Raw genomic sequence first — 22,773 nt, forward strand, 5'->3', positions numbered from 1 at the left:
GTGGCAGGGGTCACGGACCGTAGAGGGGAAATTACAGCCCGCGCTTCAATAGATCGCCCCTCTACAGCAGAAGCGGAAGAGGTTACAAATGCCCTCGCAATTAAAGAAGACTGGACGGGAAAAGCTCCATTAACAATAATAACTGACTCACAGAAAGCTTAAAAAAAGCATCTAAGGGGCAGAATTGGAGTGCAGGCGCTCCGAATATATGTCGGCACTGAATGGGACCCCGCGGTTGAATACATGCACACTGTAACCTGCGCCCCGGGGCACGAGGGTGGCACCGGAAACCTGCATGCGGACGAGGCCCATCGAGGGTTTACAAATCACCGAGTCGCCCCGGACTCTGAAATAGAAGGCCCTACACCCCTAGACCCTTGCTACGCAACAATTATCAAATACTATAGAGGAAACAGAAAAAAAATCTATCCACCCCAGCATGGCAAACTCAGCGCTGCGGAGGTAACCATGTTGTGAAGATTACAGACGAACACGTATAGATAAATTTACACACTCTCCACCTGACCTACCCCACGGCATGTAGTTACATGTGCCTGTGGTGTGGAGCAACGCCAACGCTCTTTTACATCACGTGCGAGTGGGCAGAATACGGAGAACACGAAACAGATGGCACATGCAACGAATGGGAGGCGCTGCTTGTCTAGCCCGGCCCAGGAATATCAACTACGACTGATTCAACGAGCTGAGCGGATGGCCCGTGCGAGCGGGGCCTTGGAATAGGGGCACCGCCCGGCCGGACCAAACTCCCCCCCCCCCCCCCCCCCCCATTCCTCTGGGGAAGTAGGGTAGGAGTCCGTCCGGTTTCTGCATACAATAAAGGTTGTCTTCTACTACTAGCACTCTTCATCCTATGCATACTATTGGCGACTATAATGCTACTAGCATTCTCTTTCGTGACAGGCATGTATTTAGTAATTTTGTGGGATGGATTCTAGTGACGGTGGCATTAACGAGACGGAGAAATATTTGGATGATCTATCAATTGCAGAATGCGATCAGCATTCTCTCTCGCGACAGGCGTGCATTTAGCAACTATAAGTGATGGATTCTTGTGGTGGGGGAATGAACGAGACGGAGACGGAGTTGTCTAATATATTCAATTGCAGAATATTTATGTATCTTTATCTGGTTTTGTACAAATTTTAAATGCCATAATGTACATTTCAATATATACGGGCGATATGCATGTTCTATACATCTGTACAGTTTTGGAGGAAATGTCAACTGGTTCGGCAGCTCTAGTAGACAGCAGCGTATTGTCTTCGTCTGTCGCTGATGGCGACAAACGAAGGGCAATGGATAGAGAAGTACGATGCATACGTGTGAGGCCCAAATTGTCCGATTTCATGGAAAAAGAAGTGGTCGAGCAGAACTGCGGTCCTAGCCGTGGGCACCGTGTTGGGGGAGGTCCACTCGGCGCCAAACGCCTCTCTCACGGACTTCGGAAACCACTCGTTTTGGGGTTTCGAGAGGTTGATGTTGAAGTGCCCGCAGATGGCGAGCAGCATGTCTCGTTCGCGAGCGTTGTCGTAGCAAAGTAGGAAGAGAGAGAGAGAGAGAGAGAGAGAGAGAGAGAGAGATGATGCATAGAAAGAGAGGGATGTTCAGTTGATAGTCGGCGTTCGTGTTGTCCACTTCTCTACTCTTGTGTCCTGTCTGCACGCCTCACCTCTTTTTTGCATAATGAATCCTTACCAACTAGCTCAGCTTTCTGTCGTTCGAAGTTAACCAGAGGTAGTCCCGGTTGGCTATCCTCACGGGGGGAAGGAGTAGTGGGATAAAAATAGAAAGAGAGCGTAAGGGAGAGAGAAAAAGAGAGCAAGGCAGTCTTGCTGCAAGCTATCAGGGGTATTGACACGAATCAGTGCACCATATCTTCGCTGGCCACGGGGTAAACGCAGATGGCGGTGACAGCGATGTTTTGGTCATTATGCATTTCGTGACCCATGAAGATGTCTCCGACACTGTTGCGCAGTAGCACGTGGTCAACGTGGGCAACAGATGTAGCGTGACGGATTCGATCGTAAAACGCCGTATGAGAACGTTCTTGTATAAGGCGACGCCGGCGTACCTTGGCTTGAGCCACTTGCTGAGCCCGACCGCTTGCCGGAATAGCCAGTTGGCTATTCAGACTTCGTGCTATTAGCACAGCAGCCCGATGCTCTAAACATTCAACCATGGACTGCACAGTGCCCCATGTTGGCCGGAAAACGGTGAGATAGATAAGTAGACCAATATAAAAATAAACAGGTGTACATATATATATATATATATATATATATATATATATATATAAAGAGACCGACAGTACGGTTCTAAAATGTGCATGAAGTACCACCCTACGAATGCTAATCGAATTAAGAGGTACATACCCTTCTGATGTAGAGAGAGAGCGAGATGAGAAACGGGATGGGAAAGGCAGGGAGGTTAACCGGATAGGATCCTAATTTGCTACCCTGCACTGGAGGCACGGTAAAGGGAATTGAAAGACGGAAAGAACAGTGGCGAGAAAAAGTAGAAAAAAAGATGTGGAAGGTTGTGAACGTCCATGAGAATTACAATCTCTCCAATAGGCCACTTGAGCGTCAAAATTTGAAACTTCACTGTGTTGTGGTGTGACGACTGTATAGGTCGGCGTTCCAGGACTGTGCTTTGAAAGCGGCCGGTCGTCAAGACGCGCCAGCGTTGTCGCGAGATATTAACCTCGTGCGCTGTATCGGGGACAGTGACAAAGAACGTGTTCGATAGTGTCCTCGTCGCCGCAGTGGTCCCACGTAACACCATCCTTCTATCCTATGAAGTAAGCAAACAACTTCGTTAATGCGACGCAAAGCCACAATCGGCAAAGTACCGTTGTCTAAGGTGGGGATGGTCCACGTGGAGGATGCAGTTGCAGACAGGGGTCTAGTCGATGTAGACGTGTGTGCTGGAAACTAGGTGTGTTCCACAAGAATTGTAAGACATCATATGCAATCACTCGAAGTTTTGGTGCTGCATCTCTTCTTGACAGCGGGATTGGCTTCTGCACGCCGTCTTCATGAGCAGACCGAGCAGCTTCATCGGCCTGTTCGTTGCCCATTATGCCACAGTGGCTAGGGAGCCACTGAAATGTGGTGCCGTGTCCTTGCTGGACGAGGCGATGAAGGAGCTCTCAGACTTCTGGCACTAGTTGTTCGTAGGGTCCACGGCGTAACGTAAAAAGCAAGCAAGGTAAAGCTGCCAATGAGTCGCAGAATATGCGCCAGTTTTGAGGCGGTTCCTCTCGAATTATGCGTAAAGCGCTACGAACAGCAGCAAGCTGCGCGCCTGTCGATGTAGTCTGATGCGATGTCTTGAGCTTCAAGGTGGTGACTTTCGCAGGAAAAATTACTGACCCTGCAGAACCGTCTACGATGATCGAACCATCAGTGTATAGATGGGTATGATCACTGTATTTTTCGTACAGCAAGAGCAGCGAAAATCGCTTGAGAACTGGTGATGAGAATTGTTCTTTCGTTCGAATTCCTAGTACTTTCGGTCGAACTTGTGGCTGAGCCAAGGACCAAAAGGCAAGCAAAGCTCTCGCTGAAGCCGTGTACTTTGATGGCAGGCATATATGGTAAGGCAGTATCGTGTGACAAAAACAGGCACGTGGTCGTTGTTTTTGCAGTGAGGTGAGATAGTAGAGAGGGGCGCGAACAAGTTGCCTGACGTGAGCTCTGAGAGCTTCCATAACAACGTGAATCTTTACTGGGTAGTCATGCGCAGTTGCAATGGTTTCGGTTGTTGATGTATATGATGCTCTAGGCAAACCCTAAGCGCCTGGGCCTGAGCACTTTCGAGTGTACGGATGTTAGTTCTGCTGGTATCGGTCAACACTGCCAAGTTGTACCTTAGATACCCGATAAACAGCGTCCGGTGCAGTTTCACCATCACGTGTACTGAAGCACTCCAGGCTTTTCCTCCAAGAAACTTGAAAAGATGAGAGATGGCTGTCAGGCGCTTCTTAAGGTGGGCCACATGAGGATTCCGACAGAGGTCACGGTCGATGATTACCCCTAAAAACCTGTGCGTCCTTACATAACAGATAATCGGTCAATCGATGGATATGGCGTACTAAGTCATTGGCTTCTAGCTAAATGCCACCAATGCACATTTTCTGGAGAAATCAGGAGGCCCCCTCTCTAAGGTACGTCGATATCAACGTCGCAGATTTTTGGAGCCTTGCACGCACTTGACGCGTCACACTAGATGCCCAGATCCAGATCTCGTTGGCATAGATTGACAACTGCACCACATTTGGTAAGCATTTTACGAGACCAATGGGCACAAGGTTGAAGACCCTGCGGCACTCCACAGTGTGTATAGTGCTGAGAGTGGGGCCATCTTCGGTATTCACAAAGAGAGACCACATACGTAAATAACTGCGTGTCCAACAATAGAGTCGAGGCCAACCAGAACATTGTCACATACTCCATTGATGTCGAGGAACATGGCAATAGTTAATCGCTTAAACATCTTTTGATGTTGAATGTACGTAACCCAATCAATGACGTTGTCAATGGAGCCTCGGTGACATTGAAAGTCAGCCATAGCGTCTCGGTAAACTTCATAGCGTTCAAAGTACCATTCAAGTCTGGCGAGGATCATTCGTTCCATCACCTTCCCAATAGAACTAGCCAGCGCGATTGGGTGGTATGAAGTAACCTCTGGATGAGACTTGCCAGGTTTGAGGAGCGGTACCAGGTGACAGTTCTTCCATTATTGAGGAACGTTTCCACCCTGCCAGTTCTCATCGAAGATGTGCACCAATTCACTTCGCCCATGTTCACCGACGTCGCACAGTATATGGTAACTTATATCATCTCGGCCAGGTGATCACAACCGATTACATAAGGCAAGTGCCGCGCCGAGCTCTTGAGTGGTGAACGGCAAAATCAATGCTTGAATTCCGTGTGCCTGGAACGTAGGTAAACGTACGGGAACACGTGCCCATTGACTGGCCTGCAATCATAGCACAGAAATCGTCCGCTACGTGAAGGTCTTGTCGGCGTTGGAAGAGCGCTAGGGCCTTGAAGGGGAAGCGCTGTTCCGGGACAGAACGCAGGTCTCTCACAGTTCTTTATATTTGAGACAGTGGATTACGGGGGTCAAGGTACTTACAAGATTTTCTCAATCACTCACATTCCAGTTTGTCTATGAAACCGTGGCTTATGAAACTTACGACAAGCCAAATTTTATAACCATTGCTCTGATTACTAATGAGCGAAAAGAACTGGGGGTCCCTAGAGGCCTAAGTTTTTGCTGGCCCCAAGCATACGCAGTGACAGACAGTGAAACCAGAGAAACCCTAGAGGAAGTTATTTGCTACATCTAATAGAAATAAGGAAATAATGAGCTCTACATTTCAAATGAGCATAACTAGCTTCTCCTGTGATTCTTCTGGCTTCACTATCTGTCGACTTGTATGATTGAATACTATTGAAGTGTTTCGCCTTAATATGGATGATCCTGCGCATGATATGGGCTGCAAATAAATAATCACAAAGAATACTGATATCGACAGAAGTAAGAAAGCCCTCAGTATGATGGCAGCCATTAATGCATCCATGTTCTTAGAACTGCAAGGCGGATTGCATTGATTACCCGCACAGGCTTACATATTTACATTTCATTGTAGGCTGTGTAATGCCTAGGTTGTCGAAATCCTTCTCTCCTCGTCGAAACTTCCATATCCAGATTGTTCTGCGCTCTAGCGTTGCAAATCAGGATAACGATTACATCGCTACTTATACATCCAGAATACTACGAGAAACAATATACAAGGTGCGTAATAAAAATGCAGAACACACAAACACAAATTCATAATTGTCGCCCTGTATATAAAGAAGCGAACTGTGGAATGTGCTCGTGGGACCTAAATATCCAATAAACCCTTACGTAAGTGCATGTATTTTCCCCCGTCCTTTTCACTCCCGTTAACAGGTTCTTGCGGTAAGGTGCACGGATTTTTGCCAAAATAAATCAACGCAACGGCTGCCGGACGGAACTCCTTGTCTGGTAAGCACCACCTGTATGCGTCCAGTATTCCCTAAAGAATTGGGCAAATAGAATGTCCACGTTAAAATCTATGTGCACCGCAACTTTATGGTGATGGCTATGCTATGCTACATAAAGATTGGTGTAGTCATCTATCAAAGTTTGCTTTAAAGTTCTTGTGCAACATTTTGGTTATGTTTACTAATTTTTATACCAAATTTGTAGTTATTTTCTCGCCAACATTTGAGCCATTTGGTGAAGAAGATGTGACCTATGAAGCTAGATGCCACATCGCATGATTCTATGGGTGATTCTTCTTATTGGGAAGATGGCCTATGCAGAACAATGAGAAGAGGTCTATAAGGGGTAAAGTATAAAAGTGCACTCAGTGACCTTAATTAACTATTGCTAAACATTCTGAATTCGATACTTATCGTAGTTATGAGCTCATATAATTGTATAATATATATATCACTGTATTAATCGTATATATTCTTGTATTTGATTCTGGCTATGTCTAGCTCACAAAACTCGCAGTTTCGTCAAAAAGGCGAAGCATCAATTGTGATAGCAAATTAGTAGACAGCTATACGAAGTGAGGATAGTAGTTTTATCGGCCGTATAACGTTGTGAACGTTCGCTTACTAAGTAAATTAAGCAAATTGTCACGCGTGCGCAGGCTAAATGAACACATCTCACTCGATGGCCGCAGAAACTCGCTGTCAAAACGCTGAAGTGAGGAAGCGTGGCAGCAGCAGCGAGCGAATTGACCTTCGTGTTGCCTCTGGCTTCAACGCGGAGAGCACACAGCCCGCACGAAGCTATCAGAACTCGGAACGCTCTGTGCCCGTCGCAGATCACTTTCAAGACAGGGCCCGCGCGCCCCGGCCTCCGGTGCCTTGCGCGTGATGGAAGCTTCCTCCCTTGCGCGCGCGAGATCAGCCACCATCGCGGCTCACTCTCGCACGCTTTCACTGACACATACAGCTTGCGGAGCACTGCGACCATGTTATGCGCCTTTGACTTTATACGGAACATCACAGTGACGGTGAAGCTAGCGGCTACGGCAGAAATGCGCCTGGAAACGAGGGAGATCACTCGAAAGTGGGAAAGGTCCTTCCCATCTTCAAATACGGTAACAAAAACTCACCTCTGAACTACCGACCAACTTTTATGACCAGCGTACCTTGCAAACTCATGGAACACGTCATTTACTATTACATCATGAATTTCCTCGACTGTCATAACTTCTTTCACCATTCTCAACATGGGTTCGTAGGGGTCTCTCTTGCGAAACCCAGCTTGCCACCTTTGTTCATGACCTTCATGCTAACCTTGATGTTAACGTACAAACTGACTCCTTATTTCTTGACTTCACAAAAGCCTTTGATAAAGTATCCCACAAACGCCTAATTTTAAAATTATTCTTCTTAATTTTGCACCCCAATGTACAAAATTGGATAAAAGAATTCTTGATTAACCGTTCACAAGTAGTGTTTACAAATAACAAATTATCCAGCTCACCTCCAGTGTCATCGGGGGTGCCTCAAGGCTCTGTCCTCGGCCCTCTTCTGTTCCTAATATACATAACCGACCTATCTTTCCATGTATCTTCTAATATCCGCATGTTTGCTGACGACTGCGTTATCTACCGAACCGTTACTAGCCCATGTGACCATATGATTCTACAACAAGATCTCGACCACATAAAACCCTACTAAATGAACTGCTAACAGAACTTTGAGTTTCTGAAAACGTCATTTACGTAACGCTCCCAGACACGTAAAACTACTTGCTTACAAATCATTAGTGAGGGCTAAGTTAGAGTACGCATCTCCTATCTGGAACCCACCCGAAGTAGGTCTCACTAATACCCTAGAATCCGTTCAAAATCGTGCGGATAGATTCATTCATGCTTCGTATTGATATGAAATCGGTGTTCATCCCTCAAAGCCGAGTGTAACTCATCACCTTTGTCTTGACGCCGACGCACTGCAACCCTCTCTCTATTTCACAAGTTCTTTCACTCGGCACCTAATTGCGCTCCTTACATTATCCGTGCAGCTCACATATCTCATCGCACTGGTCATGCGTTACAAGTTTCTCGCCCACGTGCCCGCACTGAAAGATCTTCTGCTTCATTTTCTTCCCAGAGCAGCAAAAGACTGGAATGGCCTTTCTCGCAACATCGCGACTATCACCTGCCCATCAAGCTTCAGGCATAGCGTATCAAATATAACATCGCACTGATCGTTGTAAACAATATTCTGTCAAACAAACAACAACAACAAAAAAAACCACCCCTTATGTAATAACCCCTAGGGGGTCCTTAAGGAAATAAAAATGAATGAATGAATACGCTGGCCGTCCCACTGCCCCCTTCTAGGCACCATACTTTAACTGCGAAACCAACGAGAACGCAGCCATCTTGGCAAGGAAAAGTTAGCCTGCTCACGAAACTTCCTCCATCGTCTGTTGTTTTTACCATTCGCAGCTCAATTACGATAGGAAGGTGCCCGTTCCCACAGTCCCTGACCTCATTGTCGAGGGAATTTGCAAAAACGGCCAGTGCATCATAACGCGTAAGTGACACTGTTTTAACTGCATAATGTTTAGGGTAATATTGACGCGTACTATCGCTCTCAGTATGAGCCACAACGCGCGACAGCTTCGCCGCGCGCTTGCGCTTTGTAGCTCCTACTCAGAGCGATAGTACCGTTACAGCGAAATGGTCTAGGGTAAGGATCTGGAAAAAAAAATGTGTCCGAGATGTTGACAAAACCAAACCTTCATGTGGGCCGATCCTGGTGATAGTGAAGAAAGGGTACAAGCTCAATGGCACGTAATCCTGGGTGCTTGGGGACCTGTAACGTGCGCTTGAACTACCCTTGTCAGACATGGGACCCAAAGAGGTCCTGGCACAAGGGCAGGAACAGTTTATTTTAACGCGACAGCATTAAGAGCCCGTGTCGCAAAAAATCCGACGTTGGCGACCGCCGTCCCGCGTCCGGCGTCGCAAGTCGCTTCGGCAAAACAAATTTCGCACCACGCATACCCAACCGCGCAGGCCCTCCATGTGACACAAGGAAATTACTGAACTAATTGAATTTCTCAATGCAAAATACGTAGAAAAATCGTAAAGTACGACTTGCACGCAACTTACAGACATGTTAGCGTCGATCATGGTTATATTGCGCTCAGTTTTACAAACACGATATTAAGGAAGGACAGGACGTGGACGGATGTAGCGCAAACTACCAACTGTTTAATACTGGTAAAGAACGCGCTTATATACAAGGAGATATGGAGCGGGGGGGGGGGGGGGAAGGGTTACATATAAGATATGACAAGGTGACGACGTGTGATCATAGTTCGGGTCAGTCATACATTGTTCACATGCACCCGTTCGCCCTGGCAAACTCGAGCTCAGCTTTGATAAGCGCGATGGACGGAGTGCTTACGCACATCTCTTTTTCTTTAGCTATCGCAAGCGCCTCCCATATTTCTCGCTCCGTTTTTGTTTTTGATGTTCCAATGACTGTGGTGCTTTCTATTAGCGGGGAGCATTTGCATTGTTTGCAATGTGCGGCCAAGTTGCTAGGTGCTGTCAGAAGCTGACACGTGTATTTGTGCTCCCGTAGCCTATCATTTAGACAACGTCCAGTTTGCCCAATGTATACTTTCCCGCAATCTAGTGGGATTTGGTAAACAACTGAAGTAGCGCATTCCACGTACTTTTTCGTGTGCTTAGTCTGACAGACCGTAGCACTAGGGTTGGCCTCTTTGGATCCTGCGTTCACCCTCTTGCACATGCCTTTTAGTTTTTGCGGGGCGGAGAACAGAACTTGAACATCATGGCGTTGGGCTGTCTTTCTTATCCGATGTGACAAGCCATGGATGTAAGGCAACACCACGCGTTTTTTCAATTTTTGCTGTGTTTTCTGCTAAAACTAAAAGGCATGTGCAAGAGGGTGAACGCAGGATCCAAAGAGGCCAACCCTAGTGCTACGGTCTGTCAGACTAAGCACACGAAAAAGTACGTGGAATGCGCTACTTCAGTTGTTTACCAAATCCCACTAGATTGCGGGAAAGTATACATTGGGCAAACTGGACGTTGTCTAAATGATAGGCTACGGGAGCACAAATACACGTGTCAGCTTCTGACAGCACCTAGCAACTTGGCCGCACATTGCAAACAATGCAAATGCTCCCCGCTAATAGAAAGCACCACAGTCATTGGAACATCAAAAACAAAAACGGAGCGAGAAATATGGGAGGCGCTTGCGATAGCTAAAGAAAAAGAGATGTGCGTAAGCACTCCGTCCATCGCGCTTATCAAAGCTGAGCTCGAGTTTGCCAGGGCGAACGGGTGCATGTGAACAATGTATGACTGACCCGAACTATGATCACACGTCGTCACCTTGTCATATCTTATATGTAACCCTTCCCCCCCCCCCCCCCCCCCCCCCGCTCCATATCTCCTTGTATATAAGCGCGTTCTTTACCAGTATTAAACAGTTGGTAGTTTGCGCTACATCCGTCCACGTCCTGTCCTTCCTTAATATCGTGTTTGTAAAACTGAGCGCAATATAACCATGAACGTTCACCAACTAGCCCCCTTCATTGCTTTACTAAATGTTAGCGTCGGATTGTAATATGAATATAGGAGAAAACGTAACTATGTGACGCGGAAACTCATAACGCGATAGCGTTTTCCAACTGCCGTTTCAGGTCTGTCTTAATAGGAGCGGCGTGGCGCTCTCGGTTCCTTGCACACCATCAAAAAAAGAACCCCAAAGCTCGCCTTCGTGCATAGCGTTCGCCGCCAGCGTTTGCCGATGAACATTACGGTTACTTAAGCTGTAGTTCCCGGAAAGCGTGAGAATCACTCAGGGATCTTTGGATGCTATTGCGTTCCACACTTAAAGGAGACACATAAGCGTTCTCCAAATTTATTGAAAAGAATGTTTTATTTAACTTTTTAAAAAAGGGCTGTTCAAATATTCTCGGCTCCAACCACACAAACGCGCTAGTGCCACTGCTCGCGCATTCGTCGTCTATCACAGCTGGATTCTCTGTGCGAAGAACTATCACCATCAGCAATGGCTCGAGCGTCGTCGTTTTCCACAGCTGGCTCCACTACTACTCATCATTCCAGCGTTAAGAGAGAGAGAGAGAAAACATTTATTATGATCATCGAGGTCGTTGCTCTTGAGGTCGAGTGGGTTGCGTCCTCATTGCAGGATTCCACTGGTCATGGCTGCTCGTCGTACTTGCTGGACGAGAGCTTTGTGTCCCACTAGGGTGTCGACGGTCAGGTGCACCTCCCGCAGCTCAAATGACGTGCTAGGTGCCTTTAAGTGTTGAGGTTTGCCCCCGCACCCCCACGAGATGTGAAAGAGTGTAGGGCGTGTGTCGCCGCACCAAGGGCAGATGCCGCGATATGTTCGTGGGTAAACTTTGCTCTATCTGTGTATGTTTGGGAATGTGTTAGTCAGAATAAGTCTGAGAGCTACTGCCTCTTCATTGCTGAACTTTCTGTGATGGGGAGGATGAATGCTGCGATTGAGTCGCTGGATCTCGAGTCGGTCGCAGTAATGGGATGGCAGGGGAACGAAGGTACAGGGTGGGGATGATGAGAAGATTGGTTTCGCCCCCCTCAGTTGATTAGCACTCGAGTTAAGGCGTTTGCCCTTTCGTTCCACTCCAGTCCCACGGGACTCGGAGTTCACGTGATTCGATGGGATTCTTCCAGCCTCGGGCCTAGGATCTGAAGCCGCCAGCAGCGGTGTTCGTCCGTCGGTAAAGTTACGGCAGGCTTGTTGCGAGTCGGCAACGACGTGAACTTCTCTGCCTATCCTGTCTTGTTGCTTTATTACTAGCCCCGCGGCTATGGTCTCAGTCGCAGCTGGGGTCTCTGCCCTGACGGAGGCCGCGAGGGTCAAGGAGTTGTCTCTCCCGTTCACGGCAGCTACCGCGAAGAGGTCCCCCACAGGGTACGCCACTACGTCCACGTACGTTACGTACGGGTTACCCTTGAATTGTCGGCACTGTCTATCGACGCGAACCTTGCGTCGGCAATCGTGGAGTTCATAACTCATGCTCTTCCGGATGGGGATCTTCGGGATCTTCTGACCTCGGGCGGGAGTGGTCGTTGCCCATCGAGGGCGCGGAGCTCCGCTGCCGTTCCGGTCCGGTGGAGGATGGCTCTGCCTGTCGCCATGTTCTGTTGTCTGGCTTTTTGCGAAGCCAGAACCGGGTCCGACGGCTCGGCGTAGGTATTGTGGATCCCGAAAGCCGCTAACTTCTCGTTTGAGGAGGTGACGGGGAGACCCAGGGCCGTTTTGTACGCGCCTCTGATGATGGCATATCAATTTGCTCTTGTTTTCGTTTGTTTAGCGTGCGGTAGTGATACAGCATGCAATACGTCACTCTGCTGACCCCCAGGGCCTGGACGGGGCGGAGCGTGTCCTCTTCTCACATGCCCTTCCGGCTTGTTATTTTTTTGATAATCCGTGAGATCTGGTTCGTGGAGGACCTTAGGGTTTGGATGGCATGGGAGGCTTTCAGGTTGCCCTGGATCCAAAAACCCAGAATCCTAGTCTTATTGCTTTCCGTGATCTTCTGGCCCTCTAGATAGAGGTCGATATCGCCGGGGGACTTGTAGATTCCTCCTCCGTGCATCCGGATCACCTCGGACTTCTCGGGCGCGCAACACATTCCGCTCGCTGCCGCAAATCTGTCCATGGCCGTGGCGGCCTCCTGAAGGGTCGCCTGTCTTCGCGCGAGGGAGCCCTTGGTGGCCCAGAGCGTGATGTCGTCTGTGTACAGGGCCTAACTTAGGTCTGGGATCTTCCGCAGCCCTTTGGTCAGCGCTAGCATCACGACGTTGAAGAGAATCGGGGAGGCTATCGCCCCTTGCGGCGTTCCTTTGTTCGGCACGTCTGGCCTATTCCGATGGTTGCCGTCCGGCCCGTCAGGGACGATTTGACGTAATTAAAGATGCGCTCCCCGCAGCTGATGTCGTTCAGTCACTTGAGAATGGCCTCGTGAGAGACGTTATCGAAGGCCGAGTGTCGCAGGTCGAGTGTGAGCAGGAGGTGCTCTCCCTTCGGGATGCCCTTGAGAACTTCTTCCCTTATGATTAGGAAACCGTCTTGCGCAGAAAGTCCCGGCCTGAAGCCAAGCATGGTGTGCGGGAAGAGGTAACCGTCCTCTATGTAGTGTTGGAGGCGGGTTTCGATGACCTTCTCGTACAGCTTCCCAAGGCACGTAGTCAGCGAGATGGGTCGCAGGGCGTCGATCGCGGGCTGCTTGCCGCGTTTGGGAATGGTCACGATTTCCGCGTGGTTTCCACTCGTTCTGTACATGGCCCTTGATCCAGATTTCCTCGTTTAGGTATTGGGTCAAGTCCAGGATGTGCATCGGGCTCAGGTTTCTAATCATGGCATTGGTGATTTTGTCAACCCCGGGAGCAGTGTTGCGCTGTGAGACTCGTGCCGCGGCATACACATCTTCCTCCGTGATCGGAGCGTCCAGTTCTGGTCTCGGTTCCCCTTCGTATTTTAGGAGGCAGCGTCGTGTGGGGTCGCTACCCAGGTATGTGGTTTTTAGGGTGTCAATCAGATCCTGGTTGTTCCAGGGGAACTTGTGAGCAATTTCTAGAAGCGTCCGACTGCTTGTCGATTTCGCCTTGTCGGGCTCGATCACGAAACGTAGGATGGCCCACGTCTGCGCCGTATTCAGTGTAACCTTGAGCGAGGTGCCAAACTGTACCCAATTTTGCTACGTCAGCTTGGTAGCGTAATTTCTGGCTTCTTCTGTTGTATGTTCGATTCATAGACGTAGTTGCCGGTTTAACCGCTGTCGCTTCCACCGTTTGAGGAGGTCCTCTCAGGCTTTCCACAGGTGTAAGAGCCGGTGGTCTACTTCGGGCGTATCGACCGTGCGCTGGATGGTTTTGGTGGTTTGGATGTGGGTGTCCCGGAGGTGCTGCATCTATTCCGCTATGTCCGTTACACCATTTTCGGGCGGGGTGTACTGCCTGTACGCCTCCCAGTCCGTGAGCCTAACTTCGCCAATTGTTCTCTTGAGTGTCGGGGTGGATACCGAGATGCTGATGATGTAGTGATCGCTGCCCAGTGTTTCGCCTAGGTGCGTACCTGAGTATTTCCTTGCGTTTTTGACAAATGACAGGTCCGGAAACGTGTCTCAACTTACAATGTTGCCTACTCGGGTTGGCTGGAGGAGGTTGGTTGGATTTCACTTCTGACGTCGTAATTGGGAGGCCGCGTTTACGGAGGTATGAGCTATTACGTTTAAGGGGGTTTGAACCATTCATTGTCTTACGTGACGGACACATTTAATAACAGAGGTGACATGCGAATGTGTGTGCGTACGTATATCGCCACGATGACCACAGATTAGGATAAGAAAAATGTTCGCACCTTTGTTCAATACTCGGGGTCACCTGTGTGTCGTGCGCTAAACAGCTTCGCTGGTCATCCACCTTCACAGAGTGGAGCGGCTCATGAATTCTTTTCGGTGGCCGATTTTCACCTGCTAATATTTGTAAAAGCACGTCAAAGCACGAGACACGCCTGCGTACATCCGAAATTTCTCGAACGTTATCGCCAATTCTATCTGATGCCTTCGTTGTCGGCACATCTTGTGTAATCAGAGTGCATGTGCGACGGAACTAGTCTTGTGCATTCTAGAGCACGCGAGAGCACCGGCGATTACGTGCCAATCTACGCCGAATCATGTATAAATAGCCGACGTGGTTGAGCCGCAGATAACATTTTGACTATCGATCGCTATCGTTCGGCCCAGGTGTAACTCGCTTTTATGGGAACAGGTTCACCCAGTAAAAAAAGTTTTGCGACTCGCCGTTGTGCCACCGTTTGATTCCTCGCGGTCAAAATAACGTGACAATATGATCTTCAAATTGCGAACAGCGTACTGAAATAACACGTGCTTTGACGCTCGTAATCGCGTCCTCGTCACATCACGCACCATATACGCATAACGGTGCCTTTTGCGATCTATATGCCTGTGCAAAAACAATGGCATTCCCATTATTGTTGCTTTCCTTTCTTTTTATTCTGTACCACTTTTTACCATTCTCCTAACACAATTACCTCCATTCCAGTGTGGGGTAACCAAGCAAAGTAGAAACCCTCTTCTTGTTAAGCTCCATGTATTTTCTTTCACTCTCCCTTCCCCTCTCTCTTTCTATCTCTCCACATATTTTAGAATTGCCTCGTCCGTGTTACAATACGCTTCTATTTTTGCGTCATATATTTGATGGGGCGAAATATCAGTCATTGAAACTCAGTACTTTTCAAGAGCATGCTCATTTGACTTTGTTACGCATATGTTTTCCTTACTAAAAAATTCACAGACCATTCACAGACTCCCTAATGCGAAATTTGAGCGCAGCTTTATACGTGTTTTCATTTCGCGATATATTGGCTAGCGCGGCCGTCTCGTACGGCACGTTAGAAACGGAGCGAAGTGCGACGCGACTGCCTCACTCATCTGGACACCGCAAAAGCCAGCGCGCGTGACGCGTGGGCGGGATTCACTGCAGCCGCCGCCGACAGAGCTCCCAGACGACGCGCGCTACTATGGCGCCATCTCGTAGCCATCGTCGTCGCACTATGCTTTCCTTCTTAGTCTTTCGCCATATCCTTCCCCTCTTATTGCGCCTCCTGGTTCCGCTGCGCGCTCCTCCTCCACTTTCCTCCTCGCGTCTTTCATCTCCCGCTGCGCTCCATGTTCCCTTTCGTCTTTTGCTGTGCTCGTTCACTCGGTTACGCCGACGCTCACCGCACGAACGGGCGCCTAAGGACTGTGCTTTAAGAAGTCTACCATTTTCGCTGTATTGCGTAAAAACGGAGATGCATCCTAATCTCTACGCAAAAGCTAACAAATCGCATCCTAATCTCGACGCAAAAACTAACAAATCGTCTGAGGTTTTTTCACACATTTAAAGCAGGCATTGCCTTTTTTTTTGTTGCTCAGTTAATATGCCTTCCTAGTGATTATCGGACACTCATTGGTGTGTTTTGGGTGACTGGCCACAACGATGATGTTCAACACTCTTACATCAGAAACCTTGATAACAAAGCTAATGTGAACGCGTGGTTTTTCTTTGAACAGCTCCCACTGTTCCCGTGTTGATGTTTCACGTTGTTGAAGAAGCATGCGACCATTTCCTCTCGTCCGTAAGCTATACCGTGAGTATGCGTGTTGTTGCTTGAAGTTATATTCCGTGGAGTCGCCTGCTTAACAATTAGATGGGACGTACGCTCGCATACAAAAGTGAATAGATTGCTCGACGCTGTTCAAAGTCCCATAACAAAAATCGTGCCTCTGTCGCTTTTGTCGTGCTTCACTTCATTGTAGAGTTGGCACATGCGCACATCATCTATCTTCATCTGTACTGCATCGTCACTCACAAGTACACTTGGAATTCAGGTAAGGTTTCTCTAACGATATCGTGCCTGCTCATGCTCTATGTGCTTGCACGATGATAAAAGGTTATCTTGCAAGAAAAAGTATATCTGTTGCGTGCGCGATTTGTGCACTGTTTGAAATGCGCAAGGTAACTGACTCGGTGATAAAGCCACGCGTCTTTCCGAGGAATGTCGCACTATGTATACCTGTCTTACCATGTGCAAAGCTGACTTTGCTATTTAAGGTCTTCTGGTCCCCGTTCTTCTAGCCCAATATGACCGTTCACTTGCACTTAATGTAAAAAAAGAAGCAAAAATTGATCTGATTTGATTTGATCGCTTCATACACAATAAGGAGTTGTGCTTTAACAAGCCTATCGTGCTTTCTAGGGAAAGTGTATTTCTTAAACGTGTCTTTTTTTCCGTTTTCCAGGAAAAAGTTGAAACGACTTGCTCCGCATTCTGCCCAAGTAAAACGTCAAAAAGTGTGAAGCGTGGAACGCACTGTGCAGTAAGTTCAGAAATATCAGGGTCTTGGAGCGACGTCATATGCGATGATTATAAAGCCTAATTAAAGAAATAATTACAGTTATTTATACGTGCTGAGGTTTAGTTCTCAGTAGTACTACCAAATGTCAGCTTTAAGGTTAAAATCAATTGGTAGAGTGATTACGCCCAGGTCTGATACTGGTACTGGTAATGCTGAATTTCGATTCCCGTACATCTACTGCACCATTCTTCAACTGAGAAGTCTTTTTCCCAACAAGCACCAATGAGATTTCCTTTTAGCATTTTCTGCAATTTTACGGATCAGAAAAAAGTATTTACATCTGAGTCATAAGGAGCGCTGTCAACATTGCGCAAGGCTAAGTACCGCTGGCTACCATGGTGCTTGTTCCTTCTAGTATTGCCAGCGGAATCTTCGAGTAGAGAGCTACGATAACGTTAATTTAAATTGCAGATCAATCAAGTCAAATTACAGCTTCCGTGGCAAAACGTTCTACCATAATTGAAGGTATCCGGTGCGAGCACTTTTAGACGTGGATTAAAACGGATTTTATAGATACTTTGATCACTAGGGGCTAGAGACTGCACATGGGCGTCAATCATTCTGTACGTTCGTTCCTCACGTCATAAACGCTGCATGCGTGCCCAGGAACAGACGTCCTGGAAAAAAAAACCCTGCTGAGAAAAAGAGCTAATATACGAAAAAGAAATAAAGAAAAGAAAAACAGACAGAGGGACCAGGAAACAGATTGTGGGTTTAGGGCTTGAAGGATTCGACAGAAGGTTGCGGTCACGTGAACGCCGCCATTATGAAGGATTGTGGAGGAACGGACAATGCGACCGCGCGTGTCCTGCAGCTGTCCGAAAGAGCACTGGGCCGTCCTGCGGGATGCGATAACTTCGGGCCGCAAAACGTAAGACTGTTTCATTATGATTTCACTTCAATCTCCTGAGGTCAAACTGAGGTAACCGCCGACGTGAGGATCGGATGGTGACCTGCAGCTTTGTTTGAACAGCCAAACCAAACGCTCTCCTGTATTTTGGGAGGTCACTTTTGCTTGCTTTGGAAGTAAATAGCATTACCTACTTGTACAGGCTTTCTTTTTTTTCTGTCTCATCAACTGAAAAGAGGCGATGAGCATGCACAAGTGGAGAGGGTATCGCTGGCTCCAAGCTATCGCTGTGAAAGTAGATAACCGGATTTGAGGGCGGTGCCCGCGTCTGCTATTGGTCTGCTTCCCCATGCTGAGTTTGCGGTGGTTCGTCGAAAATCGCTGTGCGGTGCAACGGACATCAAAAAATGCTGCTAAAACGGATTCTCAGCGACTAATAGATAGCGTAGCGATTACGTATACGTGCCAAAGGACTCACAACATTATAGTGCTACCAAAAAATGTTATTATACGCAGAAAAATTCTCTCTCGCGGGCAGCCTGGATTAGCCAGTGCCAGAGTGACCCCTGAGGGGAGGGGGGGGGGGGGGTCAGCCACTTTTATTCCTTTAGGACTGGGGCGTGTACGGCCATTCCGCGAAAAAAGTTCAGTTTCTTTTTCGGCATAATAATGGCAGGCATCTTTGGCGCGTAAACGTCACGTTGATGTGGTTAATTATCGTGGTTTTGTAACGTCGCGTGACAGACGCGAAGTGGCTGCAGCAGCCCAAGAAATTTTGACCAATAGCGTAGTGCTCATGGCGAAAGAGGCGTACAAGAGAATGGTATGGTATGGTAAGGTATGGTATGATTAACTTTATTCACGTCCTGAAGATCAACGCTTAGGTTGACGCAGACAGCTCCCACGTCGGGACAGTAAGGTTTAACCTTACCGTCCTATCGTGGGCATTTTGGACGGCCTGTATTTCACCTAAAATAACTTCACTGTGGAGGACTCGTCGCCACCACTCTCTTTCCTGGTCACAGTCTGTGAAAGACACAGGACACTACCAAAAGCATATGATCCAGAGTAATGATGCCATTACACATCTCGCAATTGATTGGTACCTCTCTTTCTGGATATAGCTTGTAAATATAGTTTGGACTCGGACAAGTTCTTGTCTGTAACAATCTCAGAGTCCCCGCTTGAGCTCTATTGAGCTTAGCGTGTGGCACTGGGAATTCCTTTCGGTTCATGTAGTAATGCTTCGTGCTTTCATTATATGTAAGTAATTGGTCTCTGTTTTCCTCCTATATATTATTATGGTCCTGGTCGCGCAGTGCACGGATAGTAAGCCCTCGCGCAGCTGCGTCAGCCATCTGGTTTTAATTATTACGAGATGCATCGACATCGTTTTATTTAATTTAATTTTGTTTCATGACATCTCGTTTCATTTCAAACATTTCATTTTAAAGTTGTGAATAGCAGTAACGCAACTTCACATTTTGATACTTCAGAAGCGTGGCCAAACAGAGATAATGATGATGTGTACTGTTCATCGCCGCAAGGGCCACATTGGCGCAAAAACCAAACAAAGCTGTAATAATATTCTAATGATAATTAGGGTTAGTACTGGTATGTGATCAACTGCGTCGTGGTTAGGCATCTTTTACACATTTCTTTCAGTTAAAGACGGCCGGTAGGTGGTGGCCGAGAGTCACCGAAGTCGGCCAATGCGTTGATCAAGCTTGCCTTGATAAAGGTAAGTAAATGAGTGGCTTGCGAACATGTTTCGAATGACCGAGCGGGTTACAACCGACTCACTTGCCTGCCATCATGTACATCGGAGGAATACGTGCAGTGGATTCCTGTTTAAATTTGCGCTTACGAAAAATTACGCAAGGACAAGAGACAAAGGAAGGAAATGGACGCCCCGAGCGCTGCATTTCGTTTCTTTTTTCCTTGTCTTTGCCATGAATTTTTCGTAACCATCAATCCAATATTACAGCTGGTCGACTTGGCTGTCTTGATCCTGTTTAAATGATGGATAAGATTTACTTAGCACGGACACTTCAGAACATTCAGCTGTAACAAGGATCCGCTTTTTGGCTTGAAAATCCACTAATACAACGTTATCGATTGTGCATCTTGTGGCCTACAGGGAATAGACTGTCCCACAATGACGCTATACGCCTAGTGCACCGGTACGGGGAGGCTTCCGACGATGACAATGATCGTAATTGGTATTCCCTTTAAATTGGCGCGGCAAGAAGGAGTCCTAGCCTGCTTGATCTAATGAGAATTTACTGCATCTTTATCAGTCTAGTCTTTGGTCTATCTCTCCTTGATCTTGGCTTTCTTTAATGGGACCTCAGTCTCTACATTGTATAGTTACGTATGCCTGTCTAGCGTATTTATAGGAAATCGCTCGCAACTTCCTAGCTCACTCTGGTCAAAGACCATAACCAGAACAAACCATTCTGGAATGCTCACCGTAAGCTGTCGCAGATGAGGGTGACGAAAGACCACCTGGAGTTTTTAAAGACAGCATACTTGCACAAGCGCCTGCAGCCTGAATTGATATTCATTGTGCTGTACAATTCATCTTGTGCTCTGATAGTCTGCGGTACTATTGATGGGCTGGGACTGTGTTTCTGAACTCTCTGTATCTCTCTTTCTGCACTTTCTTGCGTTCTCTACTTTCATGCGTGTGATCGCGGCCTTATGTTTAAAGCATTGTGCTGCTTTGCTGGAAGACGGAGGTTTGATTCGACCACTCTTCACGCATTCAGTTATAGCCTTGTAGGCGTATTTAAGCTCAACTGGAGGCACTTAATAGAAAACTAGAGGTATGCATCGCTAAGACGTCACAGTGTGCAAGAAATCGCAAGAGATACGAGGTGTAGTAAAGTGTCCTTTATTTAAAGCGAATATAGCGCTATGGAAGCGTTCAGCCATTCGCGTACATTGTAGACCATCATCTATTGTTTGCACACTATTTTTTGTGCGCTAGCTCATTGGTACCGCGCAAACGTTAATGATTCGTGTGTATTAGGCAGCAGGTGCAAGCTGCCAGTGGTTGGTCCGGCGACGCCATAATATTACCTTGCTTCGCATAAATAGTCTAGTGAATGATTCACATACAGAGCCTGATTGTGCAGGCTGGTGACCGGTACGTTGATGGTCACGTTCGTAACTATAGTAAACCAATTAACAATGCATTGTACTTTTGTCGCCACGTGTCTCAAATATGCACGACACGCATAAGTAGCTTAAAGCTGCGCGGCTGCTCGAAAATAATTGATATTTATTTGCGCACTATTCGTGCTTATTGTAGTTGAAAACGTTATTTGAAATCACTTAAGACATATGAGGCTAGCTCGTCTTCTTGAAATTCTGGCTGCATCCACTTGTCTTCGTTTTATCGCAAGATGTTATCACGTGCGGTAACCATTTTCGTTTACCGTCAGCATGGTCAAGTAATGAAGAAAATTCAGTACCATTCTACTCTGTGAAGGTGGATGACCAGCGAAGCTGTGCATGTGGACCCATTAATGGTGAACTGTCCGTTGCCGCGCTTCACACGCCATATGCAGATAAATGGAACGTGAGGTGCGACTAATCGCTCCTCCACGATGTTGAGCCTCGGAAGATGATGGGGCACCGGGGGGTATCCATACGCATGCATTGTTGCAAACCGCGGCACGACACCCTTTACTAACGAATCCCGGCACGTAGAAAAGACACGCATCTCACCGCCCTCCGAGGGCACACAGTGCTTCACCGTAGCCAAGGCGATCGTGCGTTGGTCGACGTCCCACAGTGCAGTAACGATTGTGAGTTTCCTCGAAAAGCCCAAGTAGTCGCACACAACACAGGCCCCACAAAATCGGTTCCGCAGAAACTCCCTCTAAAATCTGGGCGTTGCTCCGGTGAAACGTTCGAAGTTCGCGGTATCGGAGCCACATGAACGGTTCGCATTTCGTTCCACCTCGCAGTCGTGGCGGGCAGCACGCTTGAGGGAACGCTACCACGGGAGAGCGGGAGGAAAGGAAAGGAAATACGCAAGCGCTGGGAACGCCGAGAGGCGGTGCGAACGTAGACATATATGGCCGACGCGAGTCAAAGTGTGATTTGTATTTGGATCTAAGATATTAAACTTATTTTTGCTAGTTAGCGGAGTGCTTAAAGCCTGCTTCACCTTCGCCACGGGCCGGCCCAGTATTACACCAACTTTGGGATCGGCCCATGTATGGAGAGAAATTCTCGACCTACATGGCTCTATCGACGCATGCATTTTTTTCCAGAACCTAGCCATATACAGCTTCAAATTAAAAACAGCGTGCTCGAAGTTATAGCAAATGACACAATCAACAAGATAGCTTCTTTTATCGCAAAGCTGTTAGTGGAACTTTTTAGATGCAGGGTTGACCGCGTCCAGAAACACTGCACTAATTATATTTATGATTACCTATAGGAGATAAGAGATAGACGGAGACATCAAGGGGTGATCACAGAATGACATGAAAAAGGGAAGAGGAATAAGAACGAATGCATTGTTACTGCTAGTTTCATATAGTTATAACCTTGCTAGCGGGGCTGTAATCGGCGTGCAGTTGGAACCCAGTTATTTGGCGACGTTTTCTTGAAATCTACCGTTATAATTCATACATGTGCCAACGTGCTGTAAAGCCCTTACATCTTTGACAGGAAGATAACGCAAATCCAGGCGCAAACTGCCTCTGGGTTGCGAATGCCCAACGAGCCGTAAACAAATTAATTGCGAAGGCATGCACTACTCGGGCCCGTACCCTATGCATAATAACCTATTGATTTCTAGATTGAATGACGAGAAAAGACGAACTAGATTTTTGTTTCACAACTAAATTAAAAGC

At 47.5% G+C, this 22,773-nt stretch overlaps 1 protein-coding gene across 1 annotated transcript in view; it reads left to right on the plus strand.

Moving 5' to 3' along the window:
- Window positions 1-22,773, plus strand: part of LOC126544375 (uncharacterized) — a 72,483-nt gene that overhangs the window by 23,107 nt on the left and 26,603 nt on the right. The window contains exons 8-13 of the mRNA XM_072287235.1: window positions 5,986-6,060; window positions 8,534-8,621; window positions 16,204-16,280; window positions 16,450-16,521; window positions 16,933-17,010; window positions 19,565-19,640. Coding sequence (XP_072143336.1) covers window positions 5,986-6,060; window positions 8,534-8,621; window positions 16,204-16,280; window positions 16,450-16,521; window positions 16,933-17,010; window positions 19,565-19,640 — 466 coding nt within the window. The remainder of the gene's footprint in view (window positions 1-5,985; window positions 6,061-8,533; window positions 8,622-16,203; window positions 16,281-16,449; window positions 16,522-16,932; window positions 17,011-19,564; window positions 19,641-22,773) is intronic.

The sequence above is a fragment of the Dermacentor andersoni genome, chromosome 3 (assembly GCF_023375885.2).
Source record: "Dermacentor andersoni chromosome 3, qqDerAnde1_hic_scaffold, whole genome shotgun sequence".
NCBI classification, from domain to species: domain Eukaryota; kingdom Metazoa; phylum Arthropoda; class Arachnida; order Ixodida; family Ixodidae; genus Dermacentor; species Dermacentor andersoni.